A 22,684-nucleotide genomic window follows, 5' to 3' on the forward strand; every position below is an offset into this window, starting at 1 on the left:
TGAGTGTATCCACAGGATGCCAAGTATTCCCCCTGACTGCTACAAAGTTCAGAATGTTTAATAGTAGCTCCTGGCCAAGATTCACTAAAAGTTTAGGGGGACTTTGGGCATTTAGTAGGGGATGCTTCCAAATTTTATTTCTCTTCTCCATAAAATCTCTTGAGCATGTTGATAAATACCAGCACAAATGCAAATTTGAGACTTTTCATTTCTAGGGGTCTCTCTTGTGTTAAAGAGTTTCAAATAAAAGAAAGTAATGCTATATAGCACACTGATTTTTTAAAAAGGAGACTAGCACCGAAGAGCTCAAATTGTCTTCCTTTATCCTTCTTAGCCCTAATAAACAAGGCCTACAGATTAGACCAGAGTTCTCAATGTTCCTCTGCCATAGTATACACAGTGGACAACACTCCAAGTATATGAGACTTTGACAAAACACCAAAAATATTTTGTAAAAATCTTAAAAGATACAAATCAGAAACCTCAATGAGATATTATCTCATACCTTTTAAGATAGCTATTATCGGGGCGCCTGGGTGGCGCAGTCGGTTAAGCGTCCGACTTCAGCCAGGTCACGATCTCACGGTCCGTGAGTTTGAGCCCCGCGTCAGGCTCTGGGCTGATGGCTCAGAGCCTGGAGCCTGCTTCCGATTCTGTGTCTCCCTCTCTCTGCCCCTCCCCCGTTCATGCTCTGTCTCTCTCTGTCCCAAAAATAAATAAATGTTGAAAAAAAAATTAAAAAAAAAAAAAAAAAAAAGATAGCTATTATCAAAAAGACAGAAGACAAGGGTTGACAAGGATGAGGAAAAAAGGGAACCCTTGCACACTGCTGGTGAGAATGTAACAATATGGAGCTTCCTTCAAAAAAATTAAAAATAGAACTAACTTATGATCCAGCCATCCAACTTCTGGGTATATATCCAAGGAAATGAAATCAGGATTTTTTTTGTTTGTTTGGTTTGGTTTGTTTTTTTCTAAATTTTTATTTAAATTCTAGTTAGTTAACATATAATGTAGTATTGGTTTCAACAGTAGAGTTTAGTGATTCATCACTTACATGATAATTACTGGGTGGTAACCCAGTGCTCAACCCAAGTGCTCTCCTTTATATCCATTACCCATTTAACACATCCCCCACCTACCTCCCCTCCAGCAACCTTCAGTTTGTTCTCTACAGATAAGAATCTCTTATGGTTTGCTTCCCTCTCTTTTCTTTCCCCTTCCTCTATGTTCATCCATTTTGTTTCTTAAATTCCACATAAGAGTGTAATCATATGGTATTTGTCTTTCTCTGACTGACTTATGTCGCTTAGCATAATGCTCTTTAGCTCCATCCACATTGTTGCAAATGACAAGATTTCACTCTCTTTATGGCTGAGTAATATTCCATTTTATATATAATTTATATATTTATAAATATATAAGTTATAATTTTAATTCCATTATATATAATATCCATAATTTGTCTATTATTGATAATGCTCCTATAATATACATTCAGGTGCAGGTGCCCCTTCAAATCAGCATTTTTGTATTTTTTGGGTAAATACCTAGTAGTGCAATTGTTGGGTCATAGGATACTTCTACTTCTTTTTAATTTTTTTATTTATGTTTTTATTTTTGACAGAGAGAGAGAGAGAGAGAGACAAAGTGCGAGCGGGGGGGAGGGGGAGAGGGGGCGGCAGAGAGAGAGGGAGACACAGAGTATGAAGCAGGCTCCAGGCTCAGTTGTCAGTACAGAGCCCGATGCAGGGCTCAAACTCATGGACTGCAAGGTCATAACCTGAGCCAAAGTCAGACATGCAACTGACTGAGCCACCCAGGTGGCCCAGGGTAGTTCTATTTTTAACTTTTTGAGGCATCTCCATACTGTTTTCCAGAATGGCTGCACCAGTTTGCATTCCCACCAACAGTGCAAAAGTGTTCCCTTTTCTCCACATCCTCGCCAACATCTATTGTTTTCCCGTGCTGTTAATTTTACCCATTCTGACAGGTGTGAAGTGGTATTTCATCGTGGTTTCGTGAAATCCTGATTTCACAAAACCAGGGTCTTGAAGAGTCCCATGTTCATTTCAGCACTACTCACAATAGCCAAGATATAGAAACAACCTAAAATCCATCAACTGATTAATGGCTAAAGAAAAAGTGGTGTATATATCCAATGAAATGTGATTTAGCCTTAAAAAGGTAGGAAATCCTGCCATTTGCAACACCCTGGGTGGACCTGGAGAACATTATGCTGAGTGAAATAAGTCACATGCAGAAAGTCAACTACTGCACAATCTCATTTGTATATAGAATCTAAAATAGTCATACTCTTAGAGTGGACAGAAAAATGGTGGTTCCCAAGGCTTGGGGCAATTATGCAAGTTAAGAAGATGAACAAATTCTGAAGATCTAATACACAACAATGTGACTATAGTTAATACTGTATTGTACACTTGAAATTTGCTAGGAGGGTATATTTTTGTTTGTTTCAAGTTTTTATTTAAATTCCAGTTAGTTTACATATAGTGTAATACTAATTTTAGTAGAATTTAGTGATTCATCACATATATAATACCTAGTGTTCATGCTAGGAGGGTAGATATTAAATGTTCTCACACCAAAAAAAGAAAGAAAATGGTAACTAAGTGAGGTGATGGATAAGTTAATTAGCTTGTGGTGATTTTTTCACAATATATACATATATCATCAAGAAGTACATCTGAAATACATACAATTTTTATTTGTCAATTATTCTTCAACAAAGTTGAAAAAAAAAATTTAATGGGATATATAAACTGATTGCAGGCAAAGACCCAGCTATAACTACCCCCCTCCCTTTCATTCAGGAAAACATACGAAGCAAAATGCGGAGTAGTGTTGTAACTAAGATGACCTTCAAACTGTTTAAACTACATAAACAAAGAGCAAATTCAGGCACTACAACAGATTTCTTGTGACCTTCTTCACAACTGCTAACAAGAGTACACTGAGGCTTCACCTGGGGTGAGAACCACGCATGAGACTATAATTCAAGCTTAAGTGCTGTATGTTAAGAATTTTAAAGCTCTACAGCTGCAAGGTAGATTACAGTGACCATGAGCTCTGTGAGGCTATTTATATTTTACTTTTTTAATTAATTAGCATTAATAAAAATTTTAAATTCAGTCCCCTAGTGTCACCAGCCACATCTCGAGTACTCCATAACTACATGTGGTTCATGCCTACCATACGAGACCCTGTAGCTATGGATCATTTCCACCAGCACAGAGAGCTCTATTGGATAGCACTGAGCTAAGGAATCTTGGAGAGGATCTAATGCTCTCATGTTATAAATTTAGAAACTTAGAGCTTATTTCATTCAAGTGACTTACTCAGTGCTTCATAGCTAGTGATTACAGAGCCAGGACCCAAACCAAGACACCCTGGCCTCTACCACTCCGTCATTTCCACTCTGACATTTTTTGTCACCTAGATGATGTAAGCGGCCAGTTTCTTGCCAAGCACAGTTCTGGGTTCTTTCACAAGCATGTTCTCAGTTAATCCTCACATCATCCCTATGAGGAATACAGTCCTCATTATATAGAATATGAAACTGAGACTCAGCTGTATAAAACATGGGACCTGAGGTCACACAGCAGGTATATAGCAGTACTAGGATTCAAACTCCAAAGCCTGGATCTTTCCACTATGTCATACTATACAGTAGTGAAGTAAACCCTCCACATTTTTAATTGTCCCTGAATTTTTTTCTTTCTTTCAAATGTGTTAAAATTTAGTGTCTCATAATCTACTTTGTCAGCATTTGTGAGCAAAAGTATCCCAAGTAGGAAAATTTCAACACTTTTAACACTTTTGACCTAGAGAAGAATAGTTTTGTGCAACTCTCCCAATCACAAATGCTTACAGCAACAATAGCAGCAGCTGACCTTCACTAAGTGTTGTAGGTCTAGGTCACAAGCACAAAAGTGGGTGCTTCATGTTGATCTCCTTTAACTTTTGCAACAATCCTGTGAAGTAAATAGTTTATTTCCATTTTACAGATGTAAAAATTGAGGTTAAGAGTCCAACTACCCACCCCTAGGGAAAATCTAATAAAGAGAATTGTTTACTTGTGGTGATACCAAAAGAAAGTTAACTTCTTTTTGCTCAATATAGTTTAAAAACAACAGAAGATAAGTGAAAACACTGAAATAAAAAATTTATTTTTCTCCTCACACTCAATGCCCCAATCACAGTTAAACATAGGAACTAGGTAGTCTCCTCCTGATAGATTCCTGATTTAAAAAGGTCATGCTCTCCCTTTCTCTCTTTCTGATGTTACAGAAAGTCCTGAGAGCCCAGGGGCAGGGATGTTGTGGGACATGAAACACACCCCAAAATAGATGACTCAGTGCTTCTCAAAGTATAGGACCTTCCTGGTATTTTGACTCCCTTAATGTTAATTTTTGACCTGAGGAATGGAAAGAAGAGAAAAGTAAGGAAGACAGTGTTAAAGAAAGGAGAAGAGACACAACTGAGGGCAGTACATGCAGCTTAGAACCAAATTACCCCAGATTGTCACCACAAGTCCATACAGCTAGCAAAGCTGACAAACAGAACACATTGTTGGGAGTGTGTGTGTGTAAAGTATAGCATATATATTTTTTAAATTGGAATGACCCCCTCCAAACATTTCTCGCATCATGTGGTGTATCTAGTTAGTTCAGGAGAGCCTCAGTTAGATGGGAAGGGGTTAGCCAGGGACAACTGGCTTTTGCAGGAGGTGACTGGCAGAGACAAATGCATGGCAGGTGCAGCAGCAAGGGGGTGGGCATATAGAACTGAAGGTGAAATAAGCTAGTTGTGTGCAGAGACAACAGGCAGACTGGCTTGGCAGAGAAAAGCAAGCTGCTCAGTGAAATGGCTCTCAAGTCAGAACCGGGTTTGATTGCTCTCTCCTTCTGGTACTGACTAGCTATATAATTTTTGGACAAACGACTGAGACCTTCTGAACCTCAGTTTATCTGTAAAGTAAAGACAACACCTATTTCCTGGGATTGTTGACAGTATGAAATACATAGTAGGTGCTTAACAACTGCCCCTTCTTCTTGTTATTCTTCTTGGTTGGTAAAGAGGAGTTTTGTTATGGCGGAAAAGAAAATACAATGCACTTCATCTGAGTGTCCTCCCCACATTGCCTTCTTTACTCTACAAAACCCCCTCAGGAGAGGCCTTATCTATCCCCATTTCACACAGGAGGTGATAGAGATTCAGGAAGATCTTGTCATTTTCTCTAGGTCACCAAGCTGGTTTAGTGGAGAAGGAAGAATCAGAATGAGGTCTGTTGGGAGACAAGCATCATGAATGCTCCACTATCTCTGAGAGCTTCCCAGGCAACAGGGGATGAGATTAGAGAGGAATAAGTGGGAGAGTTAGCAACTAGCAACCAGTACTAGACCCACGTTCTCATTTGCTTGGTACGTTTTCTGGAATTCTTCTGGGTGAAGCTGATGCTTTGTTGCTTTCAACCAGACCCACCCTCCACTTCTGGTTACTCTCTTGAGAAATGGATTAAGTTCAGGAACTTCACATCCTTTGCCCCAGTTTTCTCACCTATAAAATGGAGTTCAGAATACACAATCTCTGAAGTCACTCCTAGCTCTAAACTGTGTGTGGGTAGAATTTACAGGGTTTAGAACAGGGACATTATACCACCATCCCCAGAGGCAGCTCCCAACTGTGAGGCCTCTTACTAAAGACACTGTCACCCAAAGAGTTGTTTAATCAGAAAATCCTAGAATAGTATATAAATGCTCTTAAACTCTTTATTTTAATTCAAAATACAAAAATGTACATGCATGCAATTTCATTGATGTGGGAGCAATGCCTTTCTCCGAGACCACATCAGGTGGAGAGAGAGTAGCAATGAATCATGCACACAATTATATCATCTGCCATTTCCAGTTTAAAGTTCCTTAAAATGGAAATAGAACTTAAAATGGTAGCAAATAAATCCAAATGTAGAATCTCTCTGGATTTTTGTGTTTTTCCCCAATCTTTTATAGTTGTTTCTCTTACACTTAATTTGACAGCAAATTTTTAGTGACTCACCTCTATGGAGTCTTTTTAAAGTATTCACCATAGTTTCCCTAGAAACAAGAACGTTATTTCTTTTCACATTCACATTCAGCAGCTTAATTAAACTATAAGTCAGATTTTGTCATTCCTCTGCTATAGCTCCGCCAATACACCTTACCAAGAAGACAAGCTAAAGTTCATACAAGGCCCCTGCCCACCTCTCTGACCTTGTCTCCTGCCATCCTGCCCATGGATCATGCAGTCCAGCCATTCTGACCTCCACGCACTTCTTCAAATGGCTAAGCCAGCTTCTGCTTCAGATTGTACCCTGCTATTACCCTTCTCTGGAATTCTTCAGGGAGACTAGCTCTTATAATGGCTGCTTTCAGGTCTTTGTTCAAATGGCACCTTCTCAGTGAAGCCATCCCTGTCACCCTGTTTCCAGTAGCCACCCTCATCAGTGTTTTCTATCTCCCCACTCCCCTCTTGTTTTTCTCCATAGCACTTATCTGACATTCTATATATTTTACTCATTAGAATTCAAGCTTCCTGAGGGCAAGGATTTTGTCTGTTTGTTCATTGATGCATTCCCAGCTCCTAGAATAGCAGGTTCACAGCTGTCACTCAATAAATATTTGTTTAATAATAATCTTTATTATTGGGGTGCCTGGGTGGCTTAGTCAGTTAAGCATGTGACTTCAGCTCAGGTCATGATCTCATGGTTTTTGAGTTCGAGCCCCAACTCGAGCTCTGTGCTGACAGCTCAGATCCTGGAGCCTGTGTCAGGTTCTGTCTTCCTCTCTCTCTGCCCTTACCCTCCCCTCTCAAAAATAAAAAAGCATTAAATTTTTTCAGAAATAATAATAACCTTTAGTATTGTAGCAAGTATACTGTCTTTCTAGCTGAGCCACATAATTACAATAATAAGGACATCAGGCTTGATTGAGGAGGTTTAGGAACACATGTAGCAGAGTCTTGGTAAGTAAAGAAGCCAACTGGCAGGGATCAGGAGTGTGCTGGTGCACTACAGTGCAGCATAGTAGCCCTAAGCATCCATAAACCCTGGAAGGAGCCAGGACATGGAACGGAGAAGAGCAAGATCACCCATTAAGTGCAAATTAACTAGACAGTCTCTCCTTTAACTTGAATGGCATTGCCCTCTCCAAGTACATGATGCTTTCATATTTGAATGAACACTAACACAGAGCAATATCAAATATAGAAGATAGGCTAGCCACTATTCTTTGGATACAGGGGAACAACACCAAGAAGACATGTTGTCTTGTTCTAGTGAATCCCTTAATGGTCAATTTACTTTTAGCAAATCTCTTAATCTCTTTCTCATCCTTGGTTCTTCATTAAAGAGGAGGAGAATATAAAATAATACATGGCCTGCTTATTTCAGTATCTATTGTACTGGATAGATCAATAGTTATGAAAATACATTTTTTAAATTATAAAGCAGTGCATACAACAAAACAATTTTCTGGGTATTAACGTGGAAAACCGACTTGTCTATAATATCTACTCAATTCCCCAAAACCAGTGATGTACATCATAGCACTTTGATTTTAAAATGATTCTCAAAATGTATTAAAGAAGAAACACAAGGAAAAGTAGGCTGGGAAGGGATGAGAAAGAGAGGGAAAATGGCTTTCTCCTGATCCTTTAATAGAAATATACAAGGGGCGAAACATAAATCTCCAGAGTAATAACTATATTATATAAAGTTTAGAACCAAGAATATTACTGTGAACATCTACAATTATCTAGACTGTTGGATATTTCAGATATTCCTCATCTATCTCAACACTGCAAAGATAATCCAAGATGACTTATCAATATCACCCATGTCAGTAGCAGGTTGTGATGTAAATGAGCAAACCCTCTCCAACCATTTCAGTTCTGTTTTTATTATAGCATTTATTAAACCAAAATAAAAAAAGTGGTGAAGAATGACTTGTCACACCATTTATTAGAGTTGATGGAGTGTAGACAGTCTTTTCAATAAGGCTTTCACACACTGTTATGCACCATAGTACATTATTAATGAAAAGAAATGCATGAGACTTACATCAGCTTTTCCCCCAAGTCATCAGGACATTAAATTCAAAATCAACTCTACCATACATGGCAAAAGTTCAGAGATAAAATGTTAATTTGCTTGCTATTTACCAAAACTTAAAGTTACAATTCACAGCAACAGTCAGGAATCCTCCATATTGTACTCAATTTAATAATTTTACTTTTTTTTTTTTATTTGGAGGGGCATTCAAAGGAAGAAGCAAATGCAATGGGAAGATAAACAAATTGTGCCCTAGTTCATATCTGACAAGAGAATGGGATCTAATTTTCTTTCTGATTGAAAGAACACAAAGGACAGCTATGGAATGCAAATTGTGTTGGGTGTTTGAACTCCTTTCCCAATACCTGAGTATTCAAATGGAACTAATTCACTCTGGAAAAGGTATTAAGTAATTGAGCATGATTGTGCCAAGCTGAGGGATAATCCTCAAACTGTGAAGGAAAATAAACATATTTCACAACGATAGGGTCACCTCACTCACTCAGCAACCTCAATCAAGCATTTTACATTCGAAAGAAATAAACCAAATATATGAAGAATGACCTACCGCCAACAAGGAACCCTGATAGACACAAGCACCTGTAGGGAAAAACAAAACAAGAATTAAAAGGAATGCAAAATAGACCAACAGGCACTGCCCCAGCAGACTTAGGCTAAAACTGCATGTACATGCATCATAGTCAGCAAATTGTGCTTTTTCCAAAATCTTAAAAGCTTGAGCATTCTGCCCCTGGGGAAATAAACCCATACAACACAACAACACTTCTTGGACACGCATGAGGGAAAGCATCATTAAAACTTATTATTTGAATTTTAAAATAAATGTGTTTACAATGGCATGCCATGTATATACAATGTATACTTTTTCCTATGTAATAAATAAGCAAAGTCTCCATAATCTAGTCCCAATTTACTTATCCAGGATTCTCTGCCACTCTTTGCTTACACAAATTCTCCAGTCTGACCCAAGAGGCCAACTTAGGATCTGGTGATAACACTTCCATATCTCAATGCCTTTGTTCACTTTTGTGGGTTTTTTTTTAATTTTTTTTAACATTTATTTATTTTTGAGAGACAGAAAGAGAGCACAAGCAGGGGAGGAGCAGAGAGAGGGAGACACAGAATCCGAAGCAGGCTCCAGGCTCTGAACTGTCAGCACAGAGCCTGATGTGGGGCTTGAACCCACAGACCGTGAGATCATGACCTGAGACAAAGTCAGACACTCAGGCGCCCGACACTGTTTTCTGTAGGAGACACACTGAGTCTATTCAGGTTCCTTAAATTTGATCCCATTTCCTTCATGAGGTTTTCCAGCCCACAGGATTGTTATGCTTATTTCCCTTTGGGGCTCACAGTACTCAGTGTCTGCATCATCCGTTTGTGAATTCATTCTTGTGTGCTTCCTTATAGTACCCTTGCTAAGGATGCTGAGGATGTAGAACTGTTGCATCTACCACGCTATAGTGTTTAGATCCTCTTGGGACAGGGATGGCTTCTACTTCTCTGTCTTCCCTAACTCTTCACATAGTAGGCATCTACTTAGGTATCTGGCTGATTATCTCTTTCTTGCCTTTCATACAGTAGGTTCCTCTATAGGGATATTATAACATTTATAAGAGAGCGGTGGAGATTGTAGTTATTTGGAAAGAACTCTTCCATTGAGCTCTTGAACTCCAATACTCTTTTCACCCTCTTTTCACTCAATTTTTCTTTCTAATAGGCTGGTTATGAACTGATACATCTTTCTATTTTCCATTCATTAAGCACCAAATAAAAAACAACGAATGATTTGCTTCTAAATGGAAAAGAAGGCTAAATGTGAATGGGACAGCCTATATTTTCTGAATAACTAGCCTATCACAAAATAAATATTTCCAAGTATTATATTTGAAAACAGTATAAAATTGGAATCCTAATTTTAAAAAACAAACACATTTTCAACCAATCTTTGAACACCACAACAGGTGTTCTTTTAACCTAGAAACATGTGGGTAGTGTGCTAACAGGTACTCTCTCAGAAACAGAAGCTACAAAACAGATTGGAATAACATGCACACACCAAGGCAGAAGCACAGTTTGACAATGGGCTGCACTTGGTGTCCAAAGAGGGAAGGACATATCTTACTACAGTGCTTGGCCTCCAACAGATCATTCATGAAATCTCAGAAACACTAACTACTCAGGAAAGGACCAGTCTGCCTTATGCACTAATACTGGAATTAAGAACAATCTTTAAAGAAATGAAATGGCTATTTACACTTGAGGTCTGAATCAAAGATCTTTACTGGCAAATTTATTGGAATGACTTTTGTGCCCTTGACATTCAAACAAGAATAACTTGAGAGGAAACCTTGGGAGAAAGTTCTTAACTCACTTATTTTTCTTTAATAAATAAAGACTTAGTAAAAGAAAGAAAGAAAGAAAGAAAGAAAGAAAGAAAGAAAGAAAGAAAGAAAGAAAGACTTAGTATTTTAGTCTGTGGTATGTCATGAGAGATATATATGTATATGTAAATGTATATAATAATCACATATACATGTATATAAATAAAATAATCCTATAAAGCTCAAATAAATACATATCAACACAATTCAATTCAATTTCTAAATTACTTAAGTTGACATATTTAATTACTTCTTATGTTTAAAAAATAAACACAAAGATCAGGGGTGAGTGGGTGGCTTAGTTGGTTAGGAGTCTGACAAGCTCAGGTCATGATCTCATGGTCCGTGAGTTCAAGCCCCACATTGGGCTCTCTGCTGTCAGCGCAGAACCTGCGTTGGATCCTCTGTCCCGCTCTCACTCTGCCTCTCTCTCTCTCTCTCTCTCTCTCTCAAAAATAAAACATTTAAAAAAATTTTATTAACACAAAGATCATCCCTTCAGTACAATTTAACAAAATTTAACCTTTAGAATAAACAAACAAAAGTTAACCTTTAGAATAAGACTATCAAATAATTTTACTGCCCTCCTACATAGCATTACCTTCCAAAAGCCAATCATCTTTTCAAAGCTCCAAAAGGAATCAAGTATCTGAAGAAATATCCAGCTACCCATATCAAAACCCATTTCTGTAAGGTCAGATAGATGTTACAAACCCCCTGTAACATTAAAAAATAAAGCAGCGGGGCGCCTGGGTGGCTCAGTCGGTTAAGTGTCCGACTTCGGCTCAGGTCAGGATCTCGCAGTCCCTGAGTTCGAGCCCCGCATCGGGCTCTGGGCTGATGGCTCAGAGCCTGGAGCCTGCTTCCGATTCTGTGTCTCCCTCTCTCTCTGACCCTCCCCCGTTCATGCTCTGTCTCTCTCTGTCTCAAAAATAAATAAACGTTAAAAAAATTTTAAAAAAAAATAAAGCAGCATTGAGTGTGGCATCACATACACACTTGGCTAAGCCAAACATCTGCTAGAGACTCCAGTCAAAACGGTGTGTAACTGCTGATAAATTCCATCATTAGGAAAAGGAAATAACTCAATTTGGGTTGCTCCATGATGTACAATGCCAAAAGAAATAAGCTTTGCCCTCAGAGGACTTTCCTAAAACGGAACAGCTCTACCCAGAAGGCAGATGTACAAATGAGTCTCCATTAACGCGGCTTCCAAAACCTCATTTCTACTCTCTTGAGAAAATAAAGCATTCCAGTGTGATGCCCAGTCCTATCAAACATTTATCACCACCCAATGCCAGATGCAGTCCTCCAAAGCAAGCATATTTCTCCCATACTAGCACGCTACTCACACCCACCAACAGATAGAGTTGGGAGGTTTGCTGGCAGGAGGTGCTGGATACAGCTGCTGGTTTTGCACTAGAGCAGAGACCTTTCCACTAACTGATCAACTCATATAACACAGAAAACAAAGGGACTCTCTCCACCCATCACTTTATTTTTCTGAAGGAGTACAGCTCTGTCTGAGATTTAGATTTATGGCTTTACTGGAGCTTTAAAGGAAACTCCAGATCAAGGTGAATTCTGACAGATGGTGAGGATCTAGTAGAAGAAATAGCCTTCTTCAAGAGAAAACAAGAAACGTAAGAGACCACAGAAGCTGGAATTCTCTAACCAAGAACTTCATTGGTTTTAGGGCATAGAATACAACTGAGATGCTGGGTAATTTAAATTCCAAATCCTTATGAGGAAGTACATAGAGTTTTGTGGGGTGAAGTGATCACATACAGTGCCAAGAAGGAAGCCCAGGTCCTGAGACATTCCTCCATGTGGCTGACTCCGGTCTTGTAGGTCACACAGGCAAAATGTTACTTCCTAGTCATTTAAACAAGTAAATATCTACGTTTCAGCCCTTGTGCACATTATAATGTGCTCCTTTTTGGGATACATGTATAAAATCTAAAGTTTTCAGAGAAAATATGAGATATAAGTTGTACCAGGACTCTCATCCAGAAACCACTCACTCCAGAAATTGTACCTGGTAAACTGAATAAACTAGAGAAGTTAAATCCAAGAGTCACAAAATGTCAGATAGATTAGTTCAAAGACAGAGTCGTATATATGGCCATAAGATATGAAAAGATTTGAAAAGTATGGTATCACAAAAATATGACTCATTAGGAACAAGCAGCCACAAGTTAGCATTTAAATGTTCAAGCTTTATGTTGTGTTGTAATTCAGCATATGGCTTGTACACTGTGGAATAGTTAAAATAGAATCGTTTTCTGGACCGACAGGACAGCTCATGTCCTGATTATTGTAAACCAGGATTCAGATCAATTAATAGAGTAGTTAAAATGAAAATGGGCCAACTGTTTTTGAACTATTGTAAGATTTGGCACACAACTCCAACTCTGCCATGTGGTATTCTCCTCCCTTCTCCTGAGCCATGTGGTGGAGGGTATTTATGACTAGTTGTGTCTGAATAAAATTGAGTGGTATTGCCACTCAAGTCCATAACAGTGAATACAGATGACTGTGGCTTCACTAAACAATGTATATGCAGAATCCAATCCCTAGAGGAGAAGAGAAATGTAGTACGATGGAAATATGAGCCTATGACAATACACTTCTTTATTTTCACTAGCAGATAGTTGCAAAAGTGCAATTATTCAATAGTGGGAAACCCACCAAGCACCGATGTTCACCTATCTCCCATTTCTGCTTTACTAATATTAATAATTTCTGGGTATGCAAACTTCTTCAAGACAGGTAATATGATTCCCCCTATCAGAAGTAACTGCACACATAAGCTCTCAATAAAGATTTGTGGCATGAAAGAATGAAAGGACAGGCTATCTATCCCAGTGAATATCTTCTCTTTCTTCACACTGAGTTTTAAGCATTAAATCTTACACAAAAGGAACTCTCTAGCCAAGAGTGGAACCAAATATGCTGATCCATAAATAAAACATGCTGTCTATCAAATTATCTTTTCCAATGTATTCTATTAATGGCATTTACAAGAAGAATCTGGAAGATTGTGGGATTGGCTAAAGCCCCATGGGGAGAATGGGACACAGACAAGTAGAAGTCAATTCTGACAACCTCCAATTCAATAATCTTCTCCTATCTCCAAGCCACCATGTTCTATCTAGCATTACTTCACAGGACTTGCAACAGGTCAACACAACTCAAAATGTACTTCTCCAAAACACGTCATGGCAAAGCTTGTCTGATTCATTAAACAGCCATGTTTGCTAGTTTCTCTGTGACTTCTTGATTTAATTAAGTTCTCAAATCATAGTGATTTGTCAGCTTGGCAATATAAGACAGCATAAAATAACACTGCCAATGATTTGCTTATAAAATTCATTTTTCTTTTAATAACTAAAATAAAATTCAGAACCAGAAAGTTGCAAGTGACCACAAAGAAGGCAGCAAATGTTGATATTTTTTCCTATGTTTGATGATTAGCAAAAGCATTTGACAGCTATCACCTAGCCAGCTGACTTCTGCATTTGGTAAATGACAGAGCCACAGCCCAAAGAACTCAGGTGGTTCACTCAAGGTCATACAGCCACTTATCACAGAGGCCAGTCTAAACTTAATTCAAAAGAGTGTGATTACACAATACTCATTCATCTGACCAATTTTTTTTTTAGCACCTAGTGCATACTAGGAGCTGAGGTGGAGATGTAAGACTAATTAGGAACCATCCTAGGCCCTCAGTGAGCATACAGCTATGTGAAGACCCAAACCTCACCCTCATCAACTGTAATTGTAGAATTAGTCAATGGGGTACTAGAAGCATATATGAGATGCCCTCTGAGCACTAAGAAGAAAACATAAATTCTGCCATAGCCTGGTCAGCAAAAGTATCGAACCATACATCACACTACGAGAGGCACACATGTGAATACTTCTTTTCCATCTTTAAAAATCACTGGGGTGCCTGGGTGGCTCAGTTGGTTAAGCTTCCAACTTTGGCTCAGATCATGATCTCTGGGTTCATGCTGACAGCTCAGAGCCTGGAGCCTGCTTCGGATTCTGTGTCTCCTTGTCTTTCCGCCTCTCTCTCTCTCTCTCTCTCTCTCTCTCTCTCTCTCTCAAAAGTAAGTAAACGTTAAAAAAAATGTTTTCTTAATCATTGCCAAGGCTAATAATAAAAACTTGAAGAAATCTGTAAGATCCTTAACTTTTCCATCCTTGACTTCAGTGCTCTTATTTTTAAGAGAAAAAGAAAACCCTGACAGAAGCAAATCAGAAGTCTCATTAGATGACAGCTGATTTTTTGGCTGTGGGTCTGATATCACTTAATTAAATTACTTAAATAAGATAATGTATGCAAAGTGTTTGGCATAGTGGAAGCCAAGTAACTGCTCAAAAAATGTCCACCTTCATTCATTCATCGTTAGATAAGCACCATTACGACTCAGATGGAAACTCTCAGACATCTACCAGTCCAGTTTGTGAATTGAATCTAGAATGCCCTGAAGGTGGGGTGAACCAGTAAGAAGCAAAGTTTCCAAAGAATCTTTGGAGGAATAGCGCCCCTGGCGCCCTGCCCTCCTCCTCCGGGATCAGAAGACTTTGGACATTCTTAAACTTCGCCCATTGTACCAACCAGTCTTCCAAAGAGCGAACCCTGCAGGCTCTTAATAATAATGGCTTTTGTAATTTCAAGAGATTTGGTTCTGAAAAAACGGCGTCATTCCAACTGCCCCCTGGTGAGCTATCAGGGAGAGAGAACACGTTTTCCGCGTTGCTAGGGTATGATTCTAAATAAGAAACTGCCACCACCAAGTGAAAACATAATTTTTCTCTAAGTCTCAAATTCTGATTTGGGTGGCCTGGGTTAACTCTCCCACCTGATTTATTATTGCAAGTAAGCCCTAGAATTTTTATTTTTTTTAAATATGCACACGTACAGTGAAGACATTTCTACAGGGTATGCCCTATTTGAAGTCTTGCACAGGCCCCAGGCGTGCTTTTCCGGGGTAAAGTAATTGACATGCTTCCCGGGAGGGTGCGGACAGGCGGTACCTATACCCATGGTAAAGTCCCCATCACTGTGCGTGGACTCCCAAGGCCACGCCACTTTCTCCGGAGAAACTAGCAAGGAAAAGGCAGCTGCTCTGATGGCCAGAGGTCGATCCAAGGCAGGGCTTTGTCCTCTGCCTGGCCTCCTGCCGCCCCCGGCCCTGCGCCCAGGCTCCGCACCCTCAACTGCCCCAACCCGGCAGCAGGCGAACGCGCCCTGCCCCGCCCGGCGCCCGCCGCCGCCGCGGCTGCGGGTCTGATTTGTGGCGGAGCAGGTGAACTCTCCTTCCCGCAGCTGGATGAATAATGAATGGAGACGGGAGGGGAAGCCAAGAGCCCGCGGCGGTGGATTAAGTCGTCTTCCTCCCAGTCCGCCGGCACCCTTCCCCCTCTCCAAGCACTATCTAGATGACTTTCCCGTCTCCCCGGAGCAGGTAGGAACTCACAGCGCCTCGCATCCCCGGGCCCGCCATCCCATGACCCCCGAACTCTTAAATTACTTATGGATTCATTTATTTGCCTGAGCCCCGACTGCCTTTGCTATCATGGCGACAATTCCCACCGTCTCCTTTCTCTCCCCCAGGTCGGGGTTCTACACACAGGTTGGAGCCCCGGAAGAAAACCAGGAGTGAGGGCGAAGTAAGAGAATGAAGCTAAACTCTTATTAATCACTTTTTCCCCCCTAGGGAAGCAGGCAGGCTCGTAGGCTCGTGCCTCTCTGTACTAGGGAGATTTCTCTTAGTGCATTTGAATTGTCTACGTACAGAACGCGCTCTATCTAGTTATAAAATCTTTACTGGACTTTACAGGGACACTTCCTGGGGCGAGGGGGCAGGGAGAGTGGCGAGGGCTTTAAGGTGCCGGATTTTTGTTTCGTGGGAGCGGAGGTATTTTTACCCAGGTAAGAGCAATTGTTCGCTCCTCGCCTACGCTTCATGCAGTCGCTTTCCGTTGGGGGCAGCGGGTAAGTGGGAAAAAAGAGAATCCAGTCTCGGAGATGCCACCTCAGTTGGCCACCCACCCACCCAAATGCACTAAGGGCAGAGAGGGAGGCGGGAGACGGGCTTGTGATCTGAATGCAAAACAATCAAGGAGTAGGAATCTTCTCAGAAAAAGCCCATTCCAGTTCCACTCCCACCCACCCACCACCCCCAAAGAAACTTCCACCCGACCCCCAATACCATAAACACGCTTGACTTTTTAAACGGCACGACCTCTCCCCCCCACACACACACACACAAGGGGGGAAGGGGGGGGAAGGCACCGCTCTCTCACCTTCGGAATGATGAGGCAATGCCGCAAATTCCGCCAATGCTAGGGCCACCCCGAGCCACACTTTGAAGGCACCCATTGCCGTTTCGACACCCACACTGGAAGAGCCCAGCCTTCAGCATCCAAGAACCAGCTCTCGCCCCAAACACCGGCTCTGGCGCCCGGGCTGGCGCGCACCGAGAGCGGGGGTTGGCGGGCGGCTACCTCCGGGGAAATGCGGCGTTGCCCTGGCCCCGAGTGACACTCTTCAGCAGCCCGGAGGCGCCGGGCCGCGCGGGGGATTCAATTCACCCACTGCCCGGACGGAGAGCGCGCTCAGGTCTCCCGCGGAGCAGCACGCCAACGTGGGCTGAGCTTGGAGAATAAAAGAGGAGGCAGAGCGCAGTTCTCCGCTGTAGACTCGCCGGAAAGTTCCCGTCACAGGCTCATCGGACCTCCCAGCATTTCTCTCAGACCCAACGCGTCCGCTCCTGGGTCCCCGGCCGTGGAGATCCCGGCGCAGGTTGGTCCGGAGCAGCTTTTTAAAGTTCGCTTGACACTCTACGTCGGCGCTGCGTAGGCAGAGGGGGTCGCCGGGAGCCCAGAAAGACCCACCCACCCCTAGGCCGGGCCACCCGGCTCCGCGGACCTCAGCCCCCGGTGGCCGCTCTCTGGAAACTTTGTGCCGCGCTGCGGGCAGCTCCCGGACTCGGCGGCGCTGCAGCCGCACGGCGCCGCCTCTGGCCGCGCTCCCTGCAGCAGCGGGTTCGAAAGCTTCCTCGAAAAGAACGGGGGCGGCGCCTCGGGGGGCGCTGCTGCTACTTTCTCGCCTCCGCCCCTCTCCAGGGTGAGGAGGGCTGTGGGGGCGCGGCTTGCTCCACGCGGACTGCCACCACGGCGCTGTACACCCGGAGCTGGTTTGCAGGGTTGAGGTGTGATTACGGGAGTGCGGGAGGCGCCATAATTTTAAATGCACGGAGGAAAGAGCGAGGGAGGCTGGAAGGGATCCCGAAGTCAATGCTGCCACTCGGACTAGAGAGCCTGCATACGCACAAAATAAGGCCCCCTCTGGATCCCAGCGTTTAAAGGACACACGCTCCGCCTCCCTCCGCCTCCCTCCCCTCCTTCCTCTCTCCTTTGCTCGGTGTGAAAATGGACCCAGGGACTCGGAGCTTTGGCAGAGATTCCAGAGAGTCACGTGGGGAAGGGGAGAATCTAGGAGGGGGGCAGTGAGGGGAGGCCGAGAGAGCAACCTGATCCCCTTATTCGTTCTGCTGGAGTACATATTGCCTTTGTCTGGGGCGGGATCAAAAGTGGTCACACCAGGGCGGGGAGGGGGAGGGGGAGGCGGTGATGGGTGGTCCTTGCTCACTGAGAACCTGCGAACCGGGTCCTCACCTCTCGATTCAGGAGGGACCCATCCGGGAGGGGGTTTTACCCGCATTCAAAGGCCCTGTCGCTATCCTCCACCCCCACACCCCGCCACTCCTGCTGGACTAAGTGCGTGAGGCGGACCTGATCCACCTTGGTGGTTCTGAGACCCTCCTGTTGTCCCACCGTGGGTTTTACCAGCAACCTGAGAGGGTCTTGGCTTGTGTGTCCTAGGCAGGGCCTCCCACCGGGCCGGGAATGCACCTTTACCTCTGGCAGAGAGACTGTCAGTGGAACACTGGGCGGTCTAGGCGAGGTGGCTCCAGCTGCGCCCCCAAATGCCAGTGAGTGGGAAGTAAACCTCTGGGCTACGCAGACTGGGGCGCACACGTGAAGAGTGGAGTCAGGACTGAGTGACGACAGCAATTTTTATATGACCAAATAAAAAGAGCTGGTCTTGGGTTAATCGCTTTACGAGATGAGAATGGTTGCCTCAAGAGAGATGCCGGCTGGGATCTGACTGACCCGGAGGAAACACGTCCTGGTTCCTTTAGTTGACCTGACTTGGGTGAACGTGTGGAAGGGGAGTTTGTCCAAGCTGCACACGCTAGGCTGTGAAACAGTGGGGGGGGGGGGGGGGGGGGGGGGCACTTGTTTTCAGTCTTTACAACCATCCTAAAGGTGGGCCAACGTGCTAATGCTCTCAGCCGCAACTTGGAACAAGTGTAACTTAGTTAAGTTGTAAGTTGTAACTGACGGATATCTGCCATCCCTGTATGTATTCCTATTTAGCCAGAGCAAAATGGGAACCTCTAAAAACCGGGCGCTGACTTTTGAGTTTTTAGAGGAGCCAGGGGGTTTGCATCTCACCCTCAGTCTCTCCTGGGTTATGGGAGTCTCAGGAACAGAGTATGTTTATCACCTTTGTACCTGAAACACAGAGTAGTAGATGCTCATTAAACGTTTGTTGAAAGAACGTACCGAGTAAAATAGTCCCTAAAAGCAGTGGCCACATCAAGTGCAGTGGGGCCCCAAAAAAGACCCCTCCTCTTTTTTCATTTAGAAAAACCTCCCCTCCCCCAAAAAAGACCCCTTCCTCTTTTTTCATTTAGAAAGTTCACATTCTCTCCATCCCATGTAACGTGCTATGAAAACTCAGCTTCCAACACACTCTGGCAACCAGCTTACCACTCCTAACACACTCCTTACAGAAATTTTATAGCCACCACTGACTGGAAGTAACTTAGACAGTTTGTTCTTTCAAGAATCAATTTGATGAAAAAAAATTAAAAAAGACCATACAATCATGGCCCTCAAAGAAGTTTCAGTAAGACATATTATATTTGTGCTACTTTTTAAAAAGGAGAGGAGGTGGGGGGAGAATATCATTTCCAAGTTACACCCATTCACCATATGCATTATTTCTATATAACATCCCCCTCTCTGCCCCACTCCACCACCGGCAGTGCACAGGTGTCCACACTGGCCCACATACATTATCCCCCCTCCCCTCAGCCCTGATTAGGGAGAGAGCAGGTGTCCCCAGAGCCCCACCCCAAGATGATCAAATGGTTGAAAGGGTCAACCAATCAGTAATATTAGGCACATTTAGCACCTTCTGTGGGCACCTAAATTGAGACGTCAGGAAAAGAATTACATTAGCATAATCTATTTCATTATGATAGAAATTTAGTAGGCATTTTTATGGATATGGAACTAATAGTAACTAGCTTATCTGTATAAATTAACCTCTACAAATGAGTGCTTCACTCCAACAACCAATGCTTCCCCTGGCAAGGAGTTGATCGTTCACTAGCCAGAGACAGCTGGTTCTGTATCTTCAATATGCCCTATAGTATCTCCTTGGATTGGCCCTACTGTCACCTACTGACATTTCCCTGGCCTTGGTGCTGCCCAATCTAAGGAACTGATTTATCAATTCCTCCTGTAAATGATAGCAAAAACACCAATAATAGCTAACACACATAAAAATAACAATAGCCTAACACTGTACACTTTTACATTTAATCCTGCAAGAACCCTATGAGACAGGTACCATTATTATTTCCATTTACAGGAGAAATACTGATGTTCAGAGAGTTAAGTAATCTGTCCAGAGTCAGATGACTAAAAAATGGCAAAGCATATTAGAGCAAGCAATGCCAGCTGCAAAAGCAGGCAAACCCCCGAATTGTAGTGTCTTAAGACAACAAAAGTTTATTTCTCAATCACATCTTGGCCCTGGGTGTAGGTGACTTCTTCTTATTGCTAGCGCGTGATGGAACACATGGCATGTAGCTTCCACATATGGGTAAAAAAGTGATAAAGGAGGTACTGCAATCCCGAAGGGCGTTAGCCCTTCCTCTTAGAGCCCAGTGGCAAGAATGAGTCACATAACCCCAACCTAACTGCAAAAAAGGTCGGACCCATAGGAGGAAACATGGATATTTAGTGAGTTCTAACTGTATTGATCCACTCCAGAGCCCCTGCTCTTAACTGTCTTAACTATCCTTAGCTCCACTATTTTGCCTCTTAGCAAAGCCCCGGTTGAACCTCCCCTGCTAACACTAGGGCTTTTGTGACCTTTGTTGCAACTGCTCTACTGTTTCTCCAACTTATCTTTACTCTCCTATTGGTCCACTTTACTCTCCTTTTCCTTTCTCCCTTCTGCCCCCTTTCCTCTGCTTCTCACTGTCTTCTTTCTGCACAACCCCACCCTATGCACTGAGTCTTCTATCACATCGTTCTTCTCGTACCTGCTCTGGGAGTGATCCTGCAGTGTTACTGCTTTTGTTCTGGTTTGTCAGTTTCAGCATGTGACAATATTTGTGGCTTTTTTTTTTCCTGCTTCAAATAGTTACACCAAAAAGAATAAGCAAATAATAGAAGTAAATACTGATGGGCTCTGCCATAATCTAACTCCTGCACAAGAATAACTGCAGCAAACACATTCAAACATTTTTCTCTGCTTAACTGAACTTAATTCTTTTTACAAAAACAGAGTCATAATTTACATGCTATTTTGTAACCTGCCTTTTTTTCTCCCACTGAACAGTATAGCTAGACCACAACATTCTAAGCCAAATCATATTGATCTATCTCATTCTTTTTAAAGGCTTCTTGGGTTTGTATTGTATGGATAGATCTTTATATATTTACCCAATCCTCTGTGAAGAACATTTACATTGTTCCCAGTTTTTTGCTGTTATAAATAATGCAGCAGTAAACGTCCTTATAAAAGTCCTTTGTGCACTTACCCAATTATTTACCTGGGGTAAATTTTGGAGGCAAAGTGCTGGGTCAAAGGGATGCATATTTTCATTTTGATACCTGTCATTTAATCTTTATAAATCTCAAAAGGAGAAATGATATTTTGCTTAATACAACTTATTAACTATGTCACCTCAAGCAGATTACCCTCCTTGAACTTCAGATTCCCTGCCTAAAAAATGGGCATTGCAATAAAAGTCCATTACATGAAAAGTCCTTACAGGACCTCTGTTTGCACTGAATAAAATAAAAATGCCTAGCACCATATGTGGCATGTTAGCCACTTAACAGATATTAGCCAAGTGAAATACATGTACTTTTTAAATCTGCATGTCTTTGCTCATTAGTAAAGTAAAACAACTTTTCTTATTTTTATGTATTTCTTTGTGTGTGTCTGAATGATCTTCTTATATTTCTGTTAGTGGGGTTTTTGATTCTATGTAGAATTGTAAGAGTTCTTTATGTATTCAGTATATTAATCCTTTTCTATGAATGTAAGTATTCCTGTACAGAAAGAGAGTCACTATTTATCATTTATTTTTGTGGGAAAGAAGAGCTTCCCCAGCAATGTCAATGGAAGGACATATAAGACCAACCCTGCCCCCCCAAAAAGGGCTTAGTATCTAGAAATTTTTCCTGGAATAAAATAAACTAAAACCCCAAGTTTTTTGTTTTTTCATTTTTGTTTTTTGTTTGTTTGTTTCCTTGTTTTAGCTTCCCCTTTTGAAACAGCCACCCAACCTTATACACTGGTTCAGTTGTAGCAATTGTGGTAGGCTGGGTTCTCTTCTTTTTGGTTGATAGCCCTGCATCACCATTGTCAAATAGTTTTAATATCACCCCTGTGCCTCTAGTAACGACACAGCAGAAAGCCAAGCATCAGAGGTCACTGAAAATGCCAAATGGCAACAGCAACCAAAAGAGGAAACCCGGTCATGTCAGCACATTTAATCAAGTTCTTTCCCACTCAGACTACACTGGCTTTTGTTTTACACATAAAAGTCCTATATGACTGGACCTGATTCATCCTGCACTTTACTAGTGCATACTTACATCTAGATTTTTTAAACTTCATTTGTTGTTCTCTGTATCACTAATTATCTTCTGTTTACACCGAGAATACTTGTCTATGTAATCAGTACTGGTAATAAGTACAATGTAGTCATGGCAATGAGAAAACATTACTGAAAACTTTGTAGGAAACTAATTTTTTTTTTTTTACTAATCATCTAGT

General features: G+C 42.0%; 1 protein-coding gene and 1 long non-coding RNA gene across 2 annotated transcripts in view; one reads left to right on the plus strand and one right to left on the minus strand.

The window, feature by feature from the left end:
• FRAS1 (Fraser extracellular matrix complex subunit 1) overlaps nt 1-17,663 on the minus strand; it is a 428,246-nt gene extending 410,583 nt beyond the window's left edge. The window contains exons 1-2 of the mRNA XM_043572402.1: nt 16,834-17,663; nt 8,679-8,710 (exon numbers count right to left, since the gene is read on the minus strand). Coding sequence (XP_043428337.1) covers nt 8,679-8,710; nt 16,834-16,909 — 108 coding nt within the window. The 5' untranslated portion in view covers nt 16,910-17,663. The remainder of the gene's footprint in view (nt 1-8,678; nt 8,711-16,833) is intronic.
• Nucleotides 15,099-22,113, plus strand: LOC122478755. The gene is made up of 2 exons (XR_006296164.1): nt 15,099-15,992; nt 16,142-22,113. It is a non-coding gene; the product is annotated as an uncharacterized LOC122478755 (long non-coding RNA).
• Nucleotides 22,114-22,684: the final 571 nt, after the last annotated feature.

The sequence above is a fragment of the Prionailurus bengalensis genome, chromosome B1, assembly GCF_016509475.1.
Source record: "Prionailurus bengalensis isolate Pbe53 chromosome B1, Fcat_Pben_1.1_paternal_pri, whole genome shotgun sequence".
NCBI lineage: Eukaryota > Metazoa > Chordata > Mammalia > Carnivora > Felidae > Prionailurus > Prionailurus bengalensis.